Genomic DNA, 26,333 nt, shown 5'->3' on the forward strand with positions numbered 1-26,333 from the left:
TGCATACAACACATTACAATTTGGGCCAGTCACATTTTAAGTGCTCAATAGTCACATGGCCCATATTGGACAGCACATCCCTAAAAGAGAGTAATTCCAAGAGTTATCCTATGGATAAGGAATACAGAACAAAATAAGAAAATTAGAAAAGAAAAAGAGAGGAGAAACTGGAAAGGATAGAGAGTTTAAAGATGGGCAACATAACATATTAACTTACCTCTCTGTCCAAGGTAACACTGGTTGTATAAATCTCTCCTGTATCTTTATTTAGGTAGAACACTGGAGGATAAGCAGGCTCCAGAGATACGATTCTATAGGAAATTTTCGAGTTCAGGGTATTGGGCTCATCTGCATCTGTTGCATTGATTTTCATCACAAGTGTATCTGGCATTAGAAATAAAGATGTCTAAGATGAAATTCAACTTTAAGCACACTTACCTGTTATTTTATTTATAATTTTAGCTTGTTCCAAAAAAGATTTCAGGTGCTTATCAAAATCACGTGCAGTTGACCACAATATAACATTTAACTGGATGAGGACATAAGCGTGAATGGAATATAACAATAGTAAAAACAAGATGAAGGCAAGGCTGAGGGTACAGTCCTGAAAAATTGCTGTATAAGGTGACAGATTTGTTTATAATAGTATTAGTAGCCAATACAAAGAAAGTAACATGAGCAGGTACAACATCCTGATATTTATTAAGATACAAACAAATCAGGAGAAGCGTAACTATTCTTTATATCATGGTCAAAAAGAAATCTCTCATTCGGGTCCTCATGAAGAGCACTGTGTTGAACAATGTTATGAATAAACCTTACAGTAAAAATAATACAACTTACAGGTCAGCAAACTATAGCCAAAGCTGTGGGGCCAAAGCTAACCAGCCACCTGTTTTTGTAAATAAAGTTTTATTGGAATACAGCTAGGCTCATTTGTTTACATATTGTCTATGGTGCTTTCCTGCAGACAGCAGAGTTGAGTAGTTGCTACAGAGACCTTATCTGTCACATTAATCTACCCTATCTGTTCTGAAGGTAAAAGCAATGGCATGTAAAGTCCTTTAAACCTATAAGGAAAGCAGTTCTGAACTGCTTTCTTATCATTTGTTCTGTAGGTAATACTCAACTTTCATTAAGATATGAAATTTAGTGTTTATTTACAGTGGGGATAAAGTAATCTTAGGTATTTATTTATAAAAAAAAAAAAAAAAGACTCTTACGTGCTGCACTCAACTCTTCAACAGACCCAACAAAGACATCCTGTGTGAACACTGGTTCATTGTCATTGATATCAAGAACTTTAATGCGTAGCTCTAAGGGTTTCTCTACATTGTTTCCTCTTGCATCCAAAGCGTAACCTGTCAGCTGAAATCATGACATAAATAATAAGATTGGATTTAAGCAAAGAAAACTAAATTACCATACTATGAAAAAATAAAACAAATGATACTTATTATGAAAGAAAAACTACAAACTAATAAATGTAAAATTATTCTTCTTACCAGAAAAAATGGTGTTTCTTCTCGATCGAGAATGCTGGTAACATTCAGTTCTCCAGTGTCTTTATTAAAGACAAATATACCAAAAGGTGGCTCTGTAATCCCTTTTCCAGTGTATTTGTAAGTAATTTTGAGTCCTCTTTCTTCTGCAAGATCAGAATGTATCTAACATAAAAATAACAGGAATATTTCAGGTTGAACTCTCTGTAATTTACTGGATTTGATCTTAGCCAAAAGCCTGAGAAGTGATTCTCTATAATTTACAGGTAAATATTTTTATGGACAATTTCCTTCTGAAGTTCTTTGGTAATACAGGCCAGAGATGACATGACTTGGACTAGGGGAATGGCAGTGGAGTTGAAGAGAAGCAGCAGATTTGGAATATATTTTTGGAATAGAACTGATAGTGTGTGGTACATTTTTGGCTTGAAAAACAGGAGAGAATTATAGCGTCAATTACCAAAATGGGTAGAACTTATGAAGAAAAGCTTTGGGGGAAAAAAATGAAGGGTTTATGTTGTGCATGCCAACTTTGAGATATAGAGTAGCAACACTATCACATAATTTATCCAAAAAATTGGACCCCTTGAGAATGAAAACACAGATATTAATTATTAAGCCAGGACAACAGGCATAAACCACGACTGTCTCAGGCAGATGAAGATGGTCCCCCTACCTAGTAATAGACACCAGTTCATCTTGAAAATGACATTTTATGACATCCTCTTTTGAGCACTGAACATTTTGTGTTACCAGTGCCAAATCCCTTTACTCTTAGTTAAATCAAAACTCAAAGTTATCTATATTTTTGCCAATTATGCTGCATCTTCCGGAATGGGAAAGAGAATCTTAAAGTTGATACTTTATGCTAAAAAGCAACCTCTGCTAGTTTTCATATGTATCTTGAATATTTAAAAACTCTGTAAGCACATTACACATTTTCCTTAAATCTTAAAGTAGACATAAAAGTCCTCTCACAGCACATTTTAGTCATATGCATATATTTCATATTCCTCTTTAGGAGGTACCTTGGCAATTGGATTCTTTTTGGACAGATCCTCTCCCTCCCGAAGAGCCACGGGGGCGGTGATCCAGGCGCGCTTTTGCCGCACTAAATGAGGGTGTTTAGGAAGCAGCTTATTTTCATTTCTTGTGCTTAAGACCTACAACAATAGAATATTGCCAAAATTTATTATGTTTCATGAATATAGAACATTAGTATGCTGTCCTATAACATATTAAACTTTTAAATAGTGCAAATTTTAAGGTATGCTTCGTATTTCCTATGAGGCTTCATTGTCTAAAACGGAATATATATATTCCAGCAAACTGCGTAGGGCCTCAAGAGATTGTCTCCAAGCTAGTAAAGTATAGGGTTTTTTCTGGTTTATTTTTTCTTTTGAGACAGGGTCTTGCTTTGTCACCTAGGCTGGAGGGCAGTGGCATGATCTTGGCTCACTGTAGCCTTGACTTCCCCGGATCAAGCCATCTTCCTGCCTCAGCCTCCCAAGAAGCTAGGATTATAGGCATGCACCACCACATCTGGCTGATTTTTGTATTTTTAGTAGAGATGGGGTTTCACCATGTTGCCTAAGCTGGCCTCTAACTCCTAGACTCAAGCCTCAAGCAATCCACCCGCCTCAGTCTCCCAAAGTGCTGTGATTACAAGTGTGAGCCCCTGTGCCCAGCCAGTAGAATTTTGTTTTTAACTATAAGAAATGATTTCCCAGAGTGAGAGTTTGAAAAGTTTAAAGAATCATTTAGTAGCCTTACAAATTGGCAAAGTAAAAAATAACAGATCATGTCAAAAATGTTTTTTCTTATTAACTGAAAATGAAGTTTCATTTTTCTGTGGTGGTTTGTGGTTTAAAAATAAATTACTAAATGTTTTTTAAGACTAAATCTTAGTAATCTATTGATATAAATTTGACTAAAACTAGGGAAACTGCCAGTTAATGAATTTATTGTTTTCAGGATTGGGTAAAGAATTAAATTTCCCATTTGATTTTCAGAACCTTAGGCAGAAAACCATTCTATAAATTTCCAGTTGGGTTTTATAGGTGAATATATATTTTATCCAAGGAAAATTTCAATACAGCTGACCTGGGATCTTAAGATCAGAAATAATCCTTATACTAGGTTTGGTTCATCATTTTACTCATTTTGTTGCTCTATGTAATAGGTATTTTACTTCAAAATATTTACACTGGTTATCACTAGGTCATTGATTTTTTTTTTTTTACTTGAACAAAATTTTCTATGACAAAAAACTGAAATTACTTTTTCACTTATACTTCACAAAGTATTCATAACAGCTTGATTAACATCTTTTATGATTTTTCATAACTATACAGTTGCACATATATACACAGATGTATAAACGTCTTTTTGCTATAAAAATGGACTTACACTATGTATCTTATTTTGCCCCGATTTTCATTCAGCACCTCGTCACTGACATTCTTCCATGTACCATAAATGGTTTTAACATTCACCTATTGGTGGATATTTACATTGTCAAAAACTGCTGCACTGAATACCCCTGGATGAGCTCCTCTGCACTTGTTTGAATGGGAATGGCTGGGTCTAATACAACGTGTGTCTTTAATCTAGTAAAGCCCAGCCAACCTGTTTGCCATGGAATTAAGCCTCCTGAGTCAGAAGGCAGAAATAATCCCTTTGTTTCCTCACCTGTAAGTGAAGTCCACTTCCAACGTTAAAGCAGATCTGTAAAATAAAATTATTTGATATTTAGCCAATTTACTGCTCAATTCAGTGTGAAAACATTGTTCATGAATAACCTACCAATTGAATATTATAGATATAAAAAAAGTTTAACCACTACTACTATCCTTTGTCAAGAGGAAACTAATTTTTCCCGTTGCCTTCCCTAATGGGAAGTGCCAGAGGAGAAATCTATTTTCTCCTGGATCCATACTGACTCCTCCAGAAAATGGTATCTTAAAAAACAAACAAAATAATCTGCCTTGTGAAATCTTAGACATTCTCTCATCCTTTACTCCGCATCCTATGGTTTTTATCTTGTGTTCTCCAGGACCTGCTTACTTTTCCTCAAGGCCACCAGTATGTAACGTACTCCACACCCAGCTAACTCCCACCATCCCTATGGATGTGTGTGCATTACACACACACAAACATACACACACCACACACACACAGACAGCCCATGTTCTGACCTCTCAGTTCCTCAATATCCTCAGTCCCACCAACTCTTTGCTTTGGTTCTTCATAGGCACCATCACACTTGGGACTTCATCATGACATAGTACTGTTCTAAATACAGTTATGCTTACTCTTAAATTTGCCCAAAAAACTCCCATCTTGCTTTCTGAATATTTTGCACTCTAAAATAATAATGCTAAAAATTGATGCATTAAAGATGTGCATAGTTTTGGAATACATGTGATAATTTAATACATTCATATAATTTGTAAAAATAATTAGTGTACTTGGGATGTCAATTACCTTAAATACTTGTCTTTTCATTATGCTAGAAACATTCAAATAATTCTCTTCTAGCTGCTTTGAAATGTATAATAGGTTATTGTAAACTATAGTCACCCTGCTGATCTATCGAACTAATGTTCTTATTTCTAACTAGTGGTCTTATTTCTTCTATCAAACCATATATTTGTACCCATTAATCAATTTCTTTTCTTCCCCCAACTCCCCACTACCTTTCCCAGTTTCTGGATTCTATCATTCTATTCTCGATGCCCATGAGATCAAAACTTTTAGCTCCCACATATGAGTGAGAAGATGTTGTATTTGTCTTTCTGTGCCTGGCTTATTCAGTTAACATAATGACCTCCAGTTCCAGCCATGTTGTTTTGCTGCAAATGGCAGGATTTCCTTATAGTTCATTAATCTCCCGCTGGCTTCCTTCTTCTCTTGGCTCAATCTGAACCAGCACTTTCTAATATGGTAGCTACTTGTGGCTATTTGGATTTTAACCGAAATTATTTGAAATGAATAATCCAGTTGCTCAACAGCCACATGTGCTAAGGGCTACCCATTTGGACAGGGCAGACAGAAAACATTTCCACCACTGCACACAGTTCTACTGGACCAGTGCTAGCAGACTGCTGCCTGCCACTCTGAAGATGTTGTCAGTGACCACCAGGGAGCCTTCATTTTCATGACTGCTATTCCTGCCTCACTTTTCCTCTCAACTCTAGAAACCTATTATTCTCTTTAGTTCTGACCATGTACTGGCAATATCACTAGAGGAGGCCACAGTGGCTGAATAGATCCCTTACACATTCATACTCTTAAATAGCTGCTCTTTCCATGGGGTGGCGGTTCCTTTCTAGTGTGACCATATGTCTGCATTTGCCCAGAAGAGTCTAGGTTGACACCTGCTGTGAGGCATTCCATTTGTTAGCAACCCTTTCATCCTCAAAAGTGTGCTCACACTATAAATTATATCGTCACCTTGTCATTGCCTTACCCTTACTGCATTTCTAAAATAGGCATTCCAAACTTTAGGAGATGACTCTAGTCACACCTCTGTACCTATTCACTCTTAGGAGATGACCCCATGTATTATTTGACTGAGACTATCTTCAGTCATCCTCTCCTTCCCTTCTTTCCCCAGGGAAGAGGTGTCCTGACTCCTTTCCAAGCTAAACCATCGTTTGTGTGCTTTATTTGCAACTCTATTTGTTCTCCCACATTTATCTTCAAGAACCTTAATCCTTTTACTAACCTTTTATCTTCCTTCTCCATTGGCTAATCAACACATTTATTTCCTTCTGACTGGCAAACCAAATATATTTAGGTTTTCCTTATCTAAAAAAAACCCAGATCCCTCTCTTGTTTCTGTTAACAATCTATTTCTCTATATCCCTCTCTTACTTATAGTTCCAAACTGAAATTATTGTCTATAAGTATTGCTCCCACTACTCCACCTTCCATTTATGCATTAATTCACTGGACTCTGTCTTTGGCGTAGCTTGTCTCAGTTGTTTGCCTTTCCCCATCTGCATGGTCACATGGATCCATGAAGCCCTAATTGGTACATCATGGGAAACAAGGCATTCCCTAAAATTTCAAAGTCTCTTTCACATCCTTTGCATTCATTTGAAAGCTTCCTGTAGGGTCCATTCCACAAGTGAATCCTTCAGCCTCTTTCTTTCCTTTCCATTGTCAGTTCATGTTCTTGGCTCTCCATTTCAAAGAGAAACTCAAGGAGAGCAGATGTTCAGCTTCCAGTGTGGGCTTCTCTGGGGCATATGAACAATCATGGCTAATTCTCTACTTTATGATCAGATCTATGATCTCTTCTTCATTCTGTCCACTATTAACTTGCCCAGCTAGCAATGGCCAGAGATGTCTCTAACCAAAGTGGTGCTCCCCAAATTTATGTATTTTCAAAGGTGGCATGGTATGAAAAGCAAGGGAAAGCAATGCTGAGATAGATCACTTCTCTCTGCGTGTTCCTTGGGTGGGAATTTTTGAAGGGAAAGATCAGTGCCTGGATCAGAGAGGTCCCAGTGTCCACATCATCAGGGAACAGTCTTAAAATTAAGTATATTTCGGCCGGGGACAGTGGCTCACGCCTGTAATCCCAGCACTTAGGGAGGCCGAGGCAGGCGGATCATGAGGTCAGGAGATTGAGACCATCCTGGCTAACACGGTGAAACCCTGTCTCTACTAAAAACACAAAAAAATATTAGCTGGCCGTGGTGATGGGTGCCTGTAGTCCCAGCTACTCGGGAGGCTGAGGCAGGAGAATGGCGTGAACCCGGGAGGCAGAGTTTGCAGTGGGCCAAGATCGCGCCACTGCACTCCAGCCTGGGTGACAGAGTGAGATTCCGTCTCAAACAAACAAACAAACAAAAAAATTTAATATATTTCTTGCCCATCTTTCTAACCATCAGACTCTTCTCTTTGATACAGGCCATATTAAGGAGTTGGCTGCACTGAATATTTGCTACTTTTATTCTTCCCTACAATCTTACTGGCCCTAGCAAGAGGGTATAATTTACATGTTATTTTAAGTAAATATTATTATTCTGACCAAGTGTCATGTGTTTTACTAGGATATAAGAAAATGGAAGTAATTTATAGTCCTCTAGTCAAAGGTAAATTCATCATATGAGCATCTTCACTGATTTTTATTGGAATTTACTTTCTAGATGTGATTTGCTCAGACATGCAGAAAATCACATGGTTACCAACAGTGCTTCTTAAACTTTAATGTGTATTTTGTTCACTGGGGACCTTGTTAAAATGAAGATTCCAATTTACTAGGTCTAGAGTTCAGCCTTACACTTTGCATTTCTAACAAGGTTTCAGATGATAGCAATGTTGTGGGTTCTCGGACCAAATTTTGAGGATCAAGATTGTAGAATGTGACATGAAATATCGTTTGTTTAGGTACAAACAACAGTCAATGAAGTCTGCCTTTTCCATTATTGTTGCAGTAGTCAGCACGAGAATTTTTGTTACTCTTGACTGCTAGTATGTCGAAGGCAGAAACTCATAAAATATATTTCATTAATGTATGCATTTTTAACATCAAGATCATTTTAAATTGCAAACATGTATAAAAGCAGAGTGAATAGTAAAATGCACACCCATATAGCTAACATCCAGTTTCAACAATTACCTAGCACACATTTCTTTTAGAATATGTTTTTACTTAGGAATAGTTCTAGATTTACACAAATGTTGCAAAGATAGTACCAGCAGTTCCTTTCTCCAATTTCCTCATATGTTAACATCTTAAATAGCTGCTGTACATTTGTCAAAATTAAGAGATTAACATTGGTGCATTTAGTTAATGCACTGTTAACTAAATTCCATACTTTATTCTGATTTTACCATTTCCCCCACTAATGTTCTTTTGCTGTTCCAGGATCCAATCTACGATTCCACATTGCATTTGGTGATCACTTCTCCTTTATATCCTCTGGTCTTTGACAGGTATGTATGCCCATTTACTTTGATAGTGGCTGGTTTAGGCATAAATGTGTAAGAGAATTTTGGTCAATGAGGTTATCAGGAGACCCTACAAAAGATTCTCCTCACTGATTAGAAGAGAAGCGCATGCATAACCTCCCTATTTAAGCGCCTCTGGAGACTGTTGAGTGAGGAGGTGTCATTTGGAATAGCTACAGCCATGCTGTGACCATGAGGGGAAAGCTAACAAAATGCTAGAGAAGCCAAACTGAAACCATAAAGGCTTTAAGTTACAGAATCATTCAAATCGGGACCAACTCTCTCTCTAAACCTTTTCTTACGATATTCAACATTCTTTTCTTTAACCTAGTTTTAGTTGGGTTTTGTTACTTGCATCTGAAAGCCACCTAACTAGGACACATCCATTTTGCAGGGCTGACGTGCAAATTAAAGAAATACATGAAATGTAACTATTGCAGTGACTAGCATTCAATAAATAGAATTTATGAGACATTTCCTCAATTCTAAGTTTTGCATGGTCCTTATCTTAAAATTTCTGCAAGTTTGAATTAATTCATACCCTCAATTTCCTGAGCTTGTAGGATATGTTAAGTAACACGATATTCTTACCCTGTTGGATGCTTACATACTGGGGAGACAGACAAAGACAGACCAGGTTTTGATAAGAGCAATAAAAAAAATTAAAGCAGGGTCAGGATAGTAGAGAGTGATTTTGAAGTGTGGGAAAACTCTCAGAAGGGGCTGCATTTGCACAGAGACCTAAATGGTATGAGGAAGCCAGTCAGGCAAGCCCTGCACAAGGAACGCCCAGGCCATGCAGTGGTGAATCAGTGACGATGATGTCACAGGGATAGGCCAGTACCCAGTCAGGGAGAGGACTTTGGGTTTTACCCTGAATGTGAGAGGAAGCCACTGGAAGCTTTTATGTTTGGAAATGGTACAACCAGTTTATGTTTGAAAAAGCTTGCTGGTGCTACTGTATGGAGAACAGGCCATAAAGGGGCAGGAACAAATGTATAGAGACCAGACTGTAGTCATTGCATCACTGCAGAAGCCCGTGCAATAGACAACACTAGCTTAAACCCCGGGGGTTGCAGTAAAGATGAAAGAAAGCAGATATCTCCAGTGTTTATTTTGAAGGCAGAGGCAACAGAGACCTGTGAATGGAATGAATGAGGGCAAACAGTCAAGATGACCCTTAGAATTTTGACCCAGAACACCTGGGTGAGTGAAGGCACCATTTCCAGAGATGAGACAGAATGGGGAGAGATGGGGTAAGCTGAAGGTGGGGCAGGAGACGGGGATGGTGTTGAGGGAGGGGTGAAATGGGTGGTAAGAGCTGTTTTTATGTGTTCTGTGCGAATGGCCTTTTGGACATAGGAGTTGGTAGCTCAGGAAAGAAGTTATGCCCGGAGATAAAAATTTGGGAGTCATCAGTCGGTTTTAGTTAAGGAACTGGGATGCATATTAGAGGTTTTGTACATCTTTAATGCAATGTTTCTTTTCTTCTCTCAAAAGGCTGGTATTAAGTTGCTGAGCATCTAGGGAGCCAGTGTAACACAGGCAAGGCTAATCTGCTGTGAATTGGGACAGCGGCTATCGGGGGATCGTAGGGACTGAGGGGAGCACAAGGGGCCTTCTGGGATGCTGGCAATCTGTTTCTTCACCTGGTTACTGGTGACATGGTGTTTTCAGTTTGTGAAGGTTCAGTGCACTCATGATATGTGCACTTTTCTGGATGTATGTTACACTAAAACATTAGAAGAACTGATGTGCATCCTAAAGTCGAGGTTGTCTTGGAATCTAGGTAAGAGGGTTCTGCTATCTGCATTTTTAAAGCATGTATTGCAGTAGCATGTTTTTAGTAAGGTGTGATGGACTGAAATATTTGCTTCATTCACTGTACAAAAAAGAAAAAAGAACTGCACTAACATTTTGTCAATTGTGGAACTGTTTGTTTATTTGACTGAACAAACAGTTAAGATCTCAGCCACTGCTTTCTAAATAATTTGGATCTGGTTCCTTAAGTTCCTGTATCTCACAGAACACATTCTTAATTTAGACCAATCGTTCTCCACTAGGGGCAGTTTTGCCCTGCCCCGCTCCTCCTGCCACTGGGGATATTTGGTAATGTCTGGAGACATTTCTGGTTGTCAAACCAGGGTTGGGCTCGAGGTAGGGGAGATAAATGCCAGTGGCATCTAGTGGGTAGAAATCGGAGATGCTGTCAAACATCCTACAATGCACACGATAGCCCTTACAACTAAGTGTCATCTGGCTGCAACTGGCCAAGTGCCGAGGTTAAGAAACCACGGCTGCGTTTCTCTGATTGGAAGCTACTGTAATAACTAGGGTCAGGACAGTAATACAAGCTGCAGAGGACTGTGGAGATTCTGTACATCTCTAGTGGGTAGTATACTGCAAGTAACATGAATGGAACAAGCAGAAACTCTCTGCCTTAGTCCTCCATTCCCACTCCCTGGCACTTTTTAAAAAACCTGTCCACTCTGTAAGTTCAAGTCACCTCCTGTGGGGATGCTGTAAAGGGGTTTCAAGCATTGGAAGGGTGGCTGGACAAAATGGCCAATAAGGGTTCCTCCAAACACTAAATCTGTGACTTTTTTTCTCACCAGGAACTTGGTGACAGAAAAATGTCACCTGCAACATGCCTTTAAGACTGACGAGGAAAAGTAAGCTGCTAGTTCCTGTATCCAAAGCAGTGTTTTCAGATGAACCAAAAAATTCTGCAAAAGCTTTTCTAATTTGCTAAACTCGAAAAAAATCATTTTATTAACTAGTTTTGCTGCTTTGAAAAACATGTAAAAAAATTTCCTACCATTGGATCCTGCACATCTTATAAAAACTGGACTTCCTGGTATCTGGCAAAAGATTTTTTTTTTTTTTTTTTTCTGCAGAGGCATGAGGGAATACCAAACACCATTAATCAATGTACTCTTTGTTTTCAAGGTCAGCACTTTTAGAAAAGACTTCCTGTTCTGAAGTCACCTTGATGAGTTTAAACAAGAATCCAGGAGGACTCATGAGTCATTGGATGACAGCTCCTCCTGGCTGACAGGTTCTCTATCAGAAGTCTTTCCTTTAAAGTAGAGAATCTTGAAGTGTTCAGTGGTTTTATGGTGAGGTGATCCCTTAAACTTTAATAGATCAGACTAAGAGATATCTTATTAAAAATGGATGTAGAGAAATACAATTAGTTTAAAACATTATTTCAACTTTCAGTCACTATAATGGCTTCTAATGTCCATTCAGCGAGAAATTACTAGAAGGTAAGCAGTGTGCTCAAAGGACTATCTATAGAACTCAAACACAGAGGACATGGCACTTGCCAGTGGTTCTTTAAATTCATGCCCACCTCAGGCCCATCATCTAACATCTGTGTTATTTTCTTTCCTTGTGTTACTCAACCTTCCAACCAGTAGAATGTTTTATAATTCTTTTGTTTCTCCCTTTTATTGTATGGGAGGTCAAATCAGAAACTGCCCAGAGGATCCCTGGTTTATCCCCAATCCATTCTTAAAGAGCTTTCAACTTTGGCTGAAATAATCTGAAAGAAATAAAATGAGATAAAATAAAGGGAGTGGATGCCACTTGTTTATTTCCTCTGGTCACACATCCTGATTTTTCTATTTGTATTGCCAGAGCTGGTGGTCTGGTCTGCAGTAGCGTCAGCAGCCACAAAGAAGGCTCTGTAGTCTATAGTCATAGAAATGTACATGTTCAGAAGAGTTCAAGTGACCCAGTGCAGTCAGGGTGGACCAATGAGTTTGGTGATCTGCTCTGATAAATCTGATGTGGGTCAGATTTATGTTAGAATTCACCTACTGCACTTTTTTCTTCTTAATCTTATTTTCGGGACGGGAGGAAGAAAAGGCAGTTTTTATAATATTTATTTTAAGGCTAACCAGCACAACTTATTTAGAAAATTCCAATTTAAAACTCCAACTTATAGATGATCTAGACATTTATATACTCCTATAGCAGTCTCACTCAACAGCTGATTTAAATACGTAAATATATTTTTCACAATTGCTAATTTAAAAAAAAACAAGAGCAATATTTTGAACTTTTAATTTTTGAACTCCAAATTTGAACTTTAGATAATAATAAATATTTTAAGTCTGACAGTAATAAAGTATATGACTTACCAAAATCTTTCACCTGTTCTTCAGATGTTTGGGCTAATCTGAATGCAACAAATATGATTTTAGGTGAGTCATATTGAAGTTAGTTACAAAGAGGAAGACAGTTTCTTTGAAAGCTTTTTATTAACTCATAGAATTTTAAAATATGCATTTAGCAATGCTTTGCTACACTTGACTTGTTCATTCATGCTGTGAATTCTTATTTCAAGTAAAGTTTTGTATATTCATGGACAGTTCCTATTTTTTCCCTTGGCATAGGGCTTTTTAATATTTAATCTTCTTTTCTACTCCAGTTATTTTTATTTTCTAATTGGGATGTTAACAGTGGTTTTCAAGCTTGAATAGCATTAGAATCACCTTGATAAAACACAGATTACTGAGCCCCGCCTTAGAGTGTCTGACTCAGTAGGTCTGGATGGGGTCCAAGAATTTGTATCTAACAAGTTTCCTGGGGATGCTGATGCTGCTTGGTCCCAAAAGTGGGACCACACTTTTGGAAACCACTGTGTAAAATCATATGGTAGCATAGGAAAGGGAAGAAGAGGAGAGCCTGGAAAATTCATAAACTGGATAATGAGCCCCTAGTTACAGAGAGATGTTTGAAAAGATGTGTTCTAAATCAGGCAGTTCAGGCCAGGCTCATGCCTATAAGCTCACACTTGTAATCCCAGCACTTTGGGAGGCAGAGGTGGGTGGATCACCTGTGGTCAGGAGTTCAAGACTAACCTGGCCAAGATGGTGAAAGTCCATCTCTACTAAAAACACAAAAATTAGCCAGGTGTAGTGGTGCATGCCTGTAATCCCAGCTACTCGGGAGGCTGAGGCACAAGAATCACTTGAACCCAGGAGGCGGAGGTTGCAGTGAGCCGAGATGGTGCCACTGCACTCCAGCCTGGGTGACAGAATGAGATTCTGTCTCAAGAATAAATAAAATAAAATAAAATAAATCAGGCAGTTCAGTTACTGTGAATTCTCCCCATCACAAAAAGATTTTTCATTTTACAAGTATTCATCAACCACAATTGAATTACTTTAGGTAGTGTTTTCCCCTGGTTTATACCTCTTCTTCTAGTTTAACTTTTACTGGTCCTAAGCATTTGTCACTTAAAAAATACCATTTTATGGTGTTGGGAAAACTGGCTAGCCACATGCAGAAAACTAAAACTGGACCCCTTCCTTACACCTTATAAGAAAATTAACTCACAATGGATTGAATGTAAGACCTAAAACCATAAAAACCCTAGAAGAAAACCTAGGCAATACCATTCAGGACATAGGCATTGGCAAAGACTTCATGACTAAAGCACCTAAAGCAATGGCAACAAAAGCCAAAATTGACAAATGGGATCTAATTAAACTAAAGAGCTTCTGCACAGCAAAAGAAACCATCATCAGAGTGAACAGGCAACCTACAGAATGGGAGAAAATTTTTGCAATCTATCCATCTGACAAAGGGCTAATATCCAGAATCTACAAGAAACTTAAATTTACAAGAAAAAAACACTCAGCCCTATCAAAAAGTGGGTGAAGGATATGAACAGACACTTCTCAAAAGAAGACATTTATGCAGCCAACAAACATGAAAAAAAGCTCATCATCGCTGGTCATTAGGGAAATGCAAATCAAAACCACAATGAGATACCATCTCATACCAGTTAGAATGGTGATCATTAAAAAGCCAGGAAACAACAGATGCTGGAGAGGATGTGGAGAAATAGGAACGCTTTTACACTGTTGGTGGGAGTGTAAATTAGTTCAACCATTGTGGAAGACAGTGTGGCGATTCATCAAGGATCTAGAAACAGAAATACCATTTGACTCAGCAATCCCATTACTGGGTATATACCTATAAGATTATAAATCATTCTACTATAAAGACACATGCACACGTATGTTTACTGCGGCACTATTCACAATAGCAAAAACTCGGAACCAGCCCAAATGCCCATCAATGATAGGCTGGATAAAGAAAATGTGGCACATATACACCATGGAATACTATGCAGCCATAAAAAAGGATGAGCTCATGTCCTTTGCAGGGACATGGATGGAGCTGGAAACCATCATTCTCAGCAAACTAACACAAGAACAGAAAACCAAACACCGCATGTTCTCACTTATAAGTGGGAGTTGAACAATGAGAACACATGGACACAGGGAGGGGAACATCACACACTGGGGCCTGTTGGGGCTGGGGGGGTAGGGGAGGGATAGTATTAGGAGAAATACCTAATACAGATGACGAGTTGATGGGTGCAGCAAACCACCATGGCATGTGTAAACCTATGTAACAAACCTGCACGTTCTGCACATGTACCCCAGAACTTAAAGTATAATAAAAAAAAAAAAAAAAGGAAAAACAAAACAAAACAAAAAAAAGTAAAACAGTACTTTTTCTTTTCATTGAAGTCGTTGTTGGATTGCTCAAACAAGCAAACTAACTAAAATACAGTTTCATTTCAAAATAGCATTTATTAAATGACTAGACAAGTAAAAAAATATTTTACTGTTTTATTGGTAGGTGTTTTCTGTAATGGCCACAAATGCTTTTGGAATTAGGCAAAATATAAATAAATCTGTATAACAGACTTCACAAAATTTGATAAACAAAAATTATAGGTTGTTTCCACTTTTTTGCTGCAATATATTCCTGAACACTACACTGAAAAGTAAAATGAAGAAAATGATTTCTTTTCACTGAGAAGTTTAAGAAAACCAAGAACTTCAGACTGCCCTTTTTTACCATTAGATGGCACTGGCCTGTCAGTAAGGCAAACTGCAGGAACTACCAGAAATTAACCCACAGGCAACTCCAAGGTCCAAAGTGGGAAGCAGGCATTTCATTGGTCTCAAATAAGTGGATCAGCAAAATTGAAAAGAGTGAAAATCAAGGGCTTTAGAAAGTTATATGTACAGTTTTGCAGGATTGTATCTCTGAAATGAGGTAAATCTTCATTTACATTTCTTGTTTTTTTCCTTTCTAGAATGATTCTAATTTGCAGTGAAATTAATTATCTAGTTCCAAAAGTTCGGACCTTATTGATGACTCACTGTAGCAAACTGCTGTAAGGGGAATTCATGATGATGCCTCTGGGTTGATAGACAGGCATTTGGTGCCAGGTGAACCTGGGTTTGATTCAGTTTCACCCATTATTAACTTTCACTAAATCCAGTGACTGGCACACAGCAGATATTCAAAAAATGTCAAGTTCTTGTCCTTACACTCCTTTCTCCACTGTAAACTCCAGGATTGCAGGGGGCAGTTCACATGTCCTTAGAAGACTGTTGGTCGTATAGTAGATGCCCAATTTGTGACTGCTAAATGCATAAAATTTAAACAAAAATTTACTACTCGGCCAGGTGCGGTGGCTCACGCCTATAATCCCAGCACTTTGGGAGGCTGAGGCGGGCCAAGTCAAGAGACCGAGACCATTCTGGCCAACATGGTGAAACTCCGTCTCTACTAAAAATACAAAAATTAGATGCGCGTGGTGGCACACACCTGTAGTCCCAGCTACTCGGGAGGCTGAGGCAGGAGAATCGCTTGACCCTGGGAGGTGGAAGCTGCAGTGAGCCGAGACTGTGCCACTGCACTCCAGCCTGGTGAAAGAGAGAGACTCCATCTCAAAAAAAAAGAAAAAAAAAAAAAAAAAGAAAAAAAAATTACTACTTAACCTATCTGGGCATTAAATAATTCTCTTAAACACATGAAATCCATATCATTATTCCACCTTTTCTAAACATAGAGAGATATTTTAACTCACGTTTTTAAAGAATACGTCCGTGCCCAAGGCATTTAGCTAGTTTATAGATAAAAGATACAAAGATCTTGCTCTGAAGAAGCTTACAGTTTAATAGGAGGATCAAACTACTATGAGGTAGGAAATCTTAATTGTATAACTGACGGCTATAAAAATAGTTCTGGGGAACTTAGAAAAGGCAAGATTACTTCCCTGTGGGGAAATCAGGAGAGGTTTAGCAAGGACATAGCAATGGGCTTGGCCTTGGAAATGGAAGATAATCTGTTTCTGTGCATACAGGAGGAAGGAAAACGCACAGATGAGAGACTGCATGTGCCAGAACATGGAGATATTTGGACAAAAAATGAGAAGTAGTGCAGTTTGGCACCTAGAACTATACGATGGTGGCAAGTAGAAAATAAGGACAAAGCGTTGAGCTGAGGCTCTTCACTGATCTTATAAGGAGTGGAGAGTCGTTGCCAGCTTCTGATTAGGGAGACTATGTCGCTAGTGATTCTGAAAGATTTTTTGGCAGTACTGTGCAAGATAAAAGGCAGGAGACAGTTCAGAGATTAAAGTACTAAGTCAGGGAGATGGAATGAGGAACAGTATCAGGGGAAAGGCAATGAGATAGACAGGTAGAAGTAGGAGTCTTTATGGGGACAAAAATCCTTGGCAACACCCTGTGTGGGGATAATAGGGAAGGAGTCAGAGGGTGCCAACGTTTTCAGTCTGAGTGGCTAGAAAGATGCAATTTCCAGAGGACAGATTGTAGACATGTTAAGCTTAGGTCCTGGGGAAAGTATTTGAGTAGGGCGGAGAGATGCTAGATAACAGAGAGCAGGGCAGTGCGGCTCAATGACGGGCATGGATTGCCTGGCCACTGGGGACATTCTCAACATCCACACACACACTGTCCTAAGGGCAGCACCCTCTTGGCCACTGCCATTGTCTCCCACCCCTACTTGATGTCTCCTAGTAATATATGTACTGTGTCCCCCCCACTGCTGTCTGCCCCATCGTGCTTGGCCAGAAAAAAAAGGGGTGAGAAGCACTGCAGGTTCCTGTAAGTGAAAGGAACCCCAGAATATTGAGGAAGCAAAGGAAGGCAATATGTGAAACAAGAAATGATATGATTAATGGTGTTAAAAGAAGATGATGACTGAGCTAGGACCCTTGCCCAGTTTCTCAATTAGCACTTTAGCACTTTTGGGGTCTAAGGAGACTGGATCATTAAATTGAGGCAGTGGGTATCAAACATTGTTTAATGTTTTTGTTTGCATTGTAGAGGGCTTAAAAGAGTGGTGGGATGGAGGTGTTTTAGACCAAGGGAGATCTGAACGGTCTCATCTCCTCTCATCTCCATCCAAAACATTCCCCAGTCAGCCAGCTAGAAACTCCTTGACTGACGACAATAATCCACAGTCAGGTGTGATTTCGAGGTGCGACCTGGAACAGTGCTTGGCACAGAGTAGGTGCTCAATATTTGTTGAGTGGATGCATGTATCAAGGCGTAATCAACCCAGGAGATATTTGCCTTTCAAAAAGAGGGTCCAGACAAGTAAAATAAATCCCTACTTAGAACCTCTTACTTTGCCTATCACTGTTTCTCAATGTGGGTGCTATAAGCATTTTGGATAGAAAAATTCTTCACATGTGCCCAATTCTTGAAGGTTCTGCAGAATGTAGGAGTCTTAGCATCCCTGGACTTTGGGAACTAAATACCAGGGGCATCCTCAGGCACTGTGACAACCAAAATGCCTTCCCACCCCTTTGGCTCCCAAACCAATCTCCTTTTGGCAGTCAGGCTGCTTTTCCCTCCCAGGTACCCCATGGTCTCTGGGCTTTTCTGCCTGGCTTTGATCTCAGCTTACAATGTCCTCAATGCCTCTTGCCTCTCTTTTTAACCGGGCGAAATTATACTTAATCACTCAAATCCTATCTCTTCTTTCTTGACCCTTTCCTGACCATCTCAACCAAAGCCCATCTTTTCATTTACTTAGTGATGTGAATACCTCCCTGAAAACACTTCCTTGGCAAGTAACTTTTTTGGGCTTCTGTTGGCTTGAAGGCCTATCTTCCTATACATTCTTCTGCCTCACTTTCTATGTTCAAGCAACAATGAATGTTTAGGTTCCTCTGCAGAACCATGAACTGTCATTTTCAGGCCTTTGTAGATGCTCTTCTCTCTACCTAGAATCTATTTCTCTTCATATCATCTCACTAATTTATAATTATTCTCAGATACCAGCTGGGATACCCAGTGCTGAGATAGTTGCTCCTTCTGTAGGCTCCATGGTACTATGTTTCTCTATTATTACTCTTCTTATCGTTACCCATTTGGAAGTTAGCCATTTACTTGTTACACCATTCATTAGACTGTAAGCACCATGAGGGCAGAACATGTCTGGCTTTTTTATAGTTCCCCAGTGTTTAGCACATTGCCAAGCATCAAGCAGGGATTCACTAAATAGGGGTCATGTGTATTTGGTTTCTTTCCTTATGGACATTTCTCATCTCACTATAGACCATAGTATGAATTCTGTTGTTCCAGCTTCTTCACTCTAATCACCAAGCTTTGCATATGATCAAAACTTAATAAAAAACAAAACTGAGAAGATAGTTTCTCATCATATATAGACTATATGTTTATAAACTGTTGTCAAAGCTATTGAAATCTGTGTCAGAGTGAAAGACAGGGGATAAAAGCTGTGATTAAAAATTGCTCAAATAGGTCTAAAAGTCCTTTATGCTTCAATTAAAGTTCCTTCCTCCCTCCCTTCCTCCCTCCCTCCTTTCCTTTCTTCCCTCCTTCCTTCCTTCTTTTTTTTTGACAGAGTCTCCCTCTGTCACCCAGGCTGGAGTGCAGTGGCACAATCTCGGCTCACTGCAACCTCCGCCTCCCAGGTTCAAGCGATTCTCGTGCCTCAGCCTCCTGAGTAGCTGGGACTACAGGCATGCGCCACCACACCCAGCTAATTTTTTGCATTTTTAGTTGAGACGGGGTTTCACCATGCTGGCCAGGCTGGTCTCAAACTCCTGACCTCAGGTGATCCACCCACCTTGGCCTCCCAAAGTGCTGGGATTACAGGTGTGAGCCACCGTGCCCAGCCTAAAGTTTCTAATTTTAAATAAAATTTGGCAGTTTTCAAAAACACCTACCCCTATTCAATGTGTAATTTTTCCCATGTAAATCTTTCTACATCATAAATATAGATTTTTTTTTGCAAAATATAGACCAGTAATTCTCATGCTTACACTTGTCTGACAATTAGATCAACTGGGAAGTTTCTATAAATACATATTTATATTGTAGTGAGCCCGCCCCAGGGCTCACTACACTCACACACCACAGAATATTAGCCTTGGAAATTTTAATTTAGCTTATCAGGGATTTCTAATAATCAGAGAGAATGTAGGCCAATGAATGCTCATGTCTTTTTGTAAAGTACTTGCCTTAAGTTATAATTAAAGAAAATTTCTGTTAAGAGCTGCCATTTTCCCATTACCTATTAACTTTTAGAAACAAAAACCAGTAAGAAATCCATGTTTCTAAAATCCTTGGATATGATAATTGATTATTCTTATGGCTTCAATATTCACCATCTAATTTATACTTAAATGTATTCTTTAATATGTGTTATTCAGTTGTATATTAGAACACTAAGCATAACTATGATATTATTGATAATTTATAGATAGTTAAATCCACTTGTTATGGATAAAATTATGACCCCTAAAAGATAATATATTGAAGTGCTAACCACCAGTACCTCAGAAATGTGACCTTATTTGGAAATAGGGTCTCTGCAGATTTAACCAAGTTGAGGTCATTATTTTGGGGCATAATCCAGTACAACTGATGTTCTTATAAAATGGGGAAATTTGGACAAGGACACAGACATGCACAGAGGGAAGATGATATAAAGAGACAAAAGAGAGAATGCCATGCGCAGATGGAGGATTGGAGTAATGAATGCACCTACAAGAGAAGGAATGACAAAGATTGCCAACAAACCAGTACGCACTTGGAAGAGGAAAGGAGGGAAACTGGTTTCAGAGGGAGCATGGCCCTGCCCATATCTTGATTTTGGATTTCTAGCCTCTGGAACTGTGAGATCATACATTTTTGTTGTTTTAAGCCACTCAGTTTTTAGCACTTCGTTACAGCAGTCCTAGCAAACTAATACCCTACTAAATATATCTGCTCACAGTGTGATCTGCTTTCATTGAATCCTTAAAATGTAGTTTGATTTTAAAGCACAAGCTTCATTAGTCGAACCCAAATTTGAAGCAACCATCAGGAAATCTCTCACCCACGAGCCCTCCTTGGCAATCTGGCAAGGCCTATGAACCACTTCTCAGATTAATGATTTCAAATGTATAAAATAAAATACAGGGGATTATCAATGAACCCAATTATATTGAAATAGTTATCAGCATTTTTAAAATACCAATTTATGATGCAGCAAATCATGTATTTTGTTATTAACATATTAAGTAAAAGATCTAGTAGAAAGTCTATTAGTAACGTTCAGAATAAACGGTATTTTGAGATCACCATAAGACGTAAAGGTATTTGTGAATTCTATTGTGATAGTCACAGCTACTGCTCACACTACTATGCACTGTCTTCCCCACACTCATAATTTAAAGAAATACTAAATTTCAGTCAGAAGTTAGTTAAAATATATATGTAATTAATTCCTTGCCATCTCTAGGAACCCCTTGAATTCTATCTGTGAACCATTTGGGAGTCAATGGATTGCAGACAAAGAACCCTTGAGGAGGAAACATTCTCTGATTTTATTCAGAAAATTATTTCTTTTTCCCATTTTGATACAGCTGGCCTAAATGTGTGATAGCTATGTGGGTGACACAGCTACCTTCTGGTGTGTCTCCCCGTACTGCTAAGGAAAGCAAAAGACCATGTGTCATAGACTCCACTGCAGGCCTTGTTCTGAATGGGGTTTGGGTTCAATCAGTATTTACATGATATTTGAAAGAAGGAAGTGAAACAGCTCTGTGCCTCCTGGCAAGCAGATATGGATGTATGGAGCTGGGTTCTTTGTAGTCATCTTATTATGGCTCTAGTGTCCAGCTACTGGATTCGCGAACACCAAGAGGCAAGGTACAAGCATCCATGTTGTTATGCATCCTAGCAGATGTGGCATGCATGGGTCTGCAGCTGGTAGCGAAAGTAGCACCCTGATCACAGCAGTTTTTCAGACTGTGGGAGTGGCAGTGCAGTTCCTGGTCGCAGGAGAGGCAGCAGCTCCCTAAGCAGTGTGGCTCTGCCGTGCGGCTTTGAAGTCATTACTGACAGCTCAAATGGCAGTCTTCTCAATCCTTCCTACACTTAGGTAGTCAGTTTAGTGCCCCGAAATAAACCTATTCTTGCTTTAAATAGCTAGAGTAAATTCCGTTATCTGCAACTGAACTCTGATCTAACAGACTACAATTTATATTCCTTCCAATAAAGGACCTGTTTCCTTGGCAACTACTTCTGTCAGATGAGTTGCTTTCCATTTTTTTTTACCAAAAAACTGCAACTGCAAACACACTGGGGGTAAAATGCTGCATTGTCCACTACTCTCTGGACAAAAATAAACATATTCAAATTTATACTGCAGAAAGTTTTATAGAAAATACATATAACAGTCCAAGAATTTTGCTCCTGTTCCATTGGCTATAGTCGCTTTCTAAAGGAGATGTTTATTACTGCCCAATAAGGTAAAAGTATCAAATTGCTAAAATGAAAGATATGCCTAATTTGCTTACCTGCTACTCTGTGAGTGTACAAATTGGCCTGACTGCTATGTTGTTTGAAGATTAAAGGTCATTTGTTTTCATATATGGAAAGAATATGTAACTCTCAAAGTAAGCTAGGTGTTATATTAGCTTGGAATTCTCCTTAACCAAGGAAACATCAAGGTGAGAGGATCAGTTGTTTTGCCATCCCGGAGGCTAAAAACGACGTCCCAGATCACGTCTTAGAAAAGTTTTGTCAACAAAATGAACTTTCATGGAAAGTTACCTCAGAGACATGGGGAAAATGAAATGGATAAATAGAGCATGAAAATGAACTGTGTGCTACGCCTGGACGTCCTAATTATCATGCTCTTCCACCAGAGTTCATGGAAATCTCTACACTGGATTCAGTCACGCCTTTTTCCGTTTTGAGACACACACACACACACACACACACACACACACACACACACGATTTTCTTCCATATCCCACCAAAACTCGAGGATAGAAGGGCTCATGTTTTTGGAAGTTAGAACTTTGAATATAGTGAATGTATTTGCATTTTTAATTATTACATAAGAAAACTGAGTATGATTTTGCATCTAATCTCTGTAAACACATATTTGTGAACTCTCTGGAAGGCGAACTCACACCTATATTTGCAGCATAACTGTCACTTTATTAAAACCCGTTTAGTAAACCCCTATAAGCGAGATACATACGTGCAACCCCTTAAACAAACAGAAAACCAACAGTTTAAAATCCAATTTGAACATAAGAACTCTAAATCCAGGGACTGAACGTCGTTTCCGGGGGGTGAGGGGTGGGGCTTGGGGGAGGGGGCGCTACACTTCCATTTTCTGTAACCTTTTAAATGAATATGCCTTCAAACTGTTACATATGTTTATTATCTTTAAATATTGGAAAACTTTTGAAACACCAACTTCATAAACTTTAAGTTAAAACTATATGTGGGTGATCCACCTAAAAGTTAAGCTTTGTAAATTACACCTTTAAAAAAAATTTTTAGCCAACTTTTTGCACTCTAAGAATACAAGTATGTTCCTGGTTCCCCCAGTTCACTGGCTTGTGTCGGCGGCTAGAGGAGCTGGGGACTTCTAGGGAAATTTAAGGAACGTGGAAGAGGCGCGAGGTTGCTTCCTATTGCCCCCACGTTTCTCGTCCCAGAGACTCTAAACAAAGCCTCCGACCCCCAGCAATGGTGTTCCCCGCCCCAGGGCTCACTACACCCACACACCACAGAAAAGAGCGCTGGGGCCTGGGTGACAGTAAAACACAACTTCGATAGGTCGCAACTTACTCTCCTGGCTCCAGCCAAGAGGTTTTCCCGAAGCCCCAGGTCGGATCTCGCCGCAGCCTGCCCGGCCCTTCCCCACTCGGGCAGCAGGAGGGAGCGCCGGGCAGGTAACGCGCACAAGGGCAGCGGGCAAGTCTGGTCGCGAGCTCTAGACCTCGCCCACCGACGCCCTCCCGGGCGCTGGCTCCCCTGCCCCGCTCGCGGCACTTACCAGGAGAAGCAGCAGGGCGTACGCGCGTCCCGGGCTCCGCGCCATCGCACCCTCGCCTCCGCCTCCCGCCGCCGCACCGCTCCGCGCAGCCGCCTGCCCCGAGCGCGCACTCGGCTCCTCCCCGGCCGGGTCAGCTCGGCCACCCTCTCCCTCCCCGCCCCGAGGGCTGTCTTCCCCGTGGCGGTTGCGCGGCCCAGCCCAGCCCAACCCAAAGGCGCGGCTCCAGGTGTGGTCGCTGCGAGAAAATGGAGCTGGGGGCTGGCCCGGGCCGCTCTTACGGAGGTGGGGAGTTCCGCAGAGGAGGGAGGCGCGGGGTGGACTCCCGCCCCCTCGCACTCGCACCTGGGACCGTGACGTCCTTGGGTTGGGGACTGTGGGTGGCAGGCCCTGCCCCGCCGTTCTCTCCTTCCCGAGCCCCTCCTCTCTGGGAGAATGGCGGGAGGAGGGAGCCTCCTGGCGGGGCTCGATCTGGGTAGCGCGGGTCTCACGGCCCCGGCCCAAGGACAAAAGCTCCACGGAACAGAGTTCTGCGGGACCAACCGGCCCAGTGGTTGCGGGGCCAGGCCTCCCAGCGCCGCCCAAAGGTCCCGCGCTTTGTGATTGTGCTTTGGGCCCGGTGCGCAGGTGGCGCTGGTGACATGGGGACCCGCGTCCTCAGGAAAGCTGCGACCGCCGTGCGTTCGGCCAGTTCTCCGGGAGGGGAGGTTGTGAAGCCGAATTTCAGGTGGCTGTCTCCGCAAAGGCCGCTCTTCCCTATGGCCCTTCACTGCTTCCAACAGGTTTGCAGCTTATCTGGCGCAGGGAGAAACAATCACCAGAGGTCAAAAAGGACAATTCTTGGGCTAGGAGAAAACTCTAGGGTGTTAGACGGGAAATACATATACTCGTTGAAATGATTTACAAATTCTGTTACACCACTAGATAGATCAGAGGCCCCACTCCAAGAGTATCTAGCTGGGAGGCCGGGACTAGCTTCTCTGGGCCCCAGTTTCCAGATCTGTCAAATGGGGTTAATAGCGACCAACGCACAGGATGTTTTGAGAACGAAATTGGAAAATCTTATGTAAAGCATTTTGCAGTGTCTAGAACTTAAGGGTTCAATAAATAATTGTTAAAATTAGAACAATATGATTGCGAGGTAAGGTGCTAAATTGACATCTTCTTGAAAAGCAGAAACTTAGTATGGGCATCCAAACACTAGAATCAGCACTGAATTACAAAACTTCCAAGAAATGTAACGACTGGAAGTAATGGACGAGCCTATTGTTCTGTGCGGGAAAGGCGCAAGGGGAGAAGAAAAGACACACACACACAATACCTTTAAGGGTAAACAACATTTATCCCAATTATATGGCAACGCGGATATAATAAGCAAATGATATAATAAGCAAATTGCAATGGGAAGGGGAGAAGGAAAAGATATATTTATATTTACACTCACCAGACTGTGGAGGATTCACCACCAGACCAGGAAGCAACAGCCTGGGCTCCAGAGTCGGGACACTACACTCACCAGACTAGAGGATTCTCATGAAGTTTCCGCATAGTCTGGGACCCTAGCTCTTATTGTAACGAGTTGTTTGGCATGAGACCCAGTCACAAGGGCCCTTCCCGACTGGGCTCAAGGAACACAAAAAGGTCAACTTGTTCTTGCGATTGTCTGTTGTTTTTCAATAACTAACAAATAGGAATAGATTAAATGGAGATTTCTTTGAAACAGCGCTGGATGAATTCCTCAAGGGGCTCACACCACCTGTTCCGGGACTTGGTGACCATTGTTTGTGTCCATGTTCAATTGAGTTCAAATGTGATATTTAACTTTTTTCCACACCTATATAAGCATAAAGGGTTATTTGGAGACTAGAAAGAGAGGTTTGGCATTAAATTTGGCTCAAATAGTAGAGTTCCTTCTGTGGTCCAAAGCGCCCCCTCTCCCTCTGGCAGCATCTCTCACCCTTCTCTCCCAAGTGCCAATCTTCAAGATCCAGTACGGTCACCACCTCCTCATTGCACTCTTTCTTCCCAGGCCCCCAAGGACTACTGCCTATTTGAGCTGAGAGAAGCACACTCTCCATATGTTTGGGGCTTAGCTGCTGAGTGGATTTTCTCATGCAGTTACTGAAGTGATGGTGGCTGAATTAGTTGAGGACTTAGCTCATTACTCTGCTCAGAAGTGCCTCAAACTGTGCTCTGTACTATGGGATACTCTCAGTAAACTTTTTTACATCATTGAATCTGGAGGAAATATGTCTTAATTTCCACTGCTTTCTCTTGAGCTAGATGTGGGTATTAGCACACCTCGGTGATACTTCTCATTTGCCATCATGCTGGGAGCACTCCTGATTTAAGAAGTGAGGCTTTACCAAATCACTTGCAGAAATCATTGCAGGAAACTCTATGTCAGTCCTGCCTTAAATTTGTGCCCTTGCAATTGAGTCTTGTAGAGAAGTATTTATGCCTCATTATTAAGACTTTGGTTTCTATTCAGAAATGAAGATAATCATAGCTTCCAGAATGAGAAATAGCCAATGCAAACTTTATTTCTGTTGTATTATTCAACCTCCCCTGAAGGCTGTCAGTTAGTTTCTAGGTAATATTCCTTCTATAAGACATTTTCCCCAGGACTTTGAGAGAAGATGCCAATATGTCATCCAAAGCCATAGAATGTCACTCCTGAATTAGTTCTACTTTAAAAATTC

The 26,333-nt window shown here is 40.4% G+C and overlaps 1 protein-coding gene across 1 annotated transcript in view; it reads right to left on the bottom strand.

The window, feature by feature from the left end:
* The window catches only part of DSG2 (desmoglein 2), a 50,178-nt gene extending 26,464 nt beyond the window's left edge, over nt 1-23,714 (bottom strand). Inside the window, exons 1-6 of the mRNA XM_030810614.1 lie at nt 23,635-23,714; nt 4,194-4,229; nt 2,531-2,665; nt 1,506-1,667; nt 1,224-1,368; nt 218-384 (exon numbers count right to left, since the gene is read on the bottom strand). Of these exons, the coding sequence (XP_030666474.1) occupies nt 218-384; nt 1,224-1,368; nt 1,506-1,667; nt 2,531-2,665; nt 4,194-4,229; nt 23,635-23,679 (690 nt within the window). The 5' untranslated portion in view covers nt 23,680-23,714. The remainder of the gene's footprint in view (nt 1-217; nt 385-1,223; nt 1,369-1,505; nt 1,668-2,530; nt 2,666-4,193; nt 4,230-23,634) is intronic.
* Between the last annotated feature and the right edge of the window lie 2,619 nt (nt 23,715-26,333).

The sequence above is a fragment of the Nomascus leucogenys genome, chromosome 4, assembly GCF_006542625.1.
Source record: "Nomascus leucogenys isolate Asia chromosome 4, Asia_NLE_v1, whole genome shotgun sequence".
In the NCBI taxonomy this organism is placed as follows: domain Eukaryota; kingdom Metazoa; phylum Chordata; class Mammalia; order Primates; family Hylobatidae; genus Nomascus; species Nomascus leucogenys.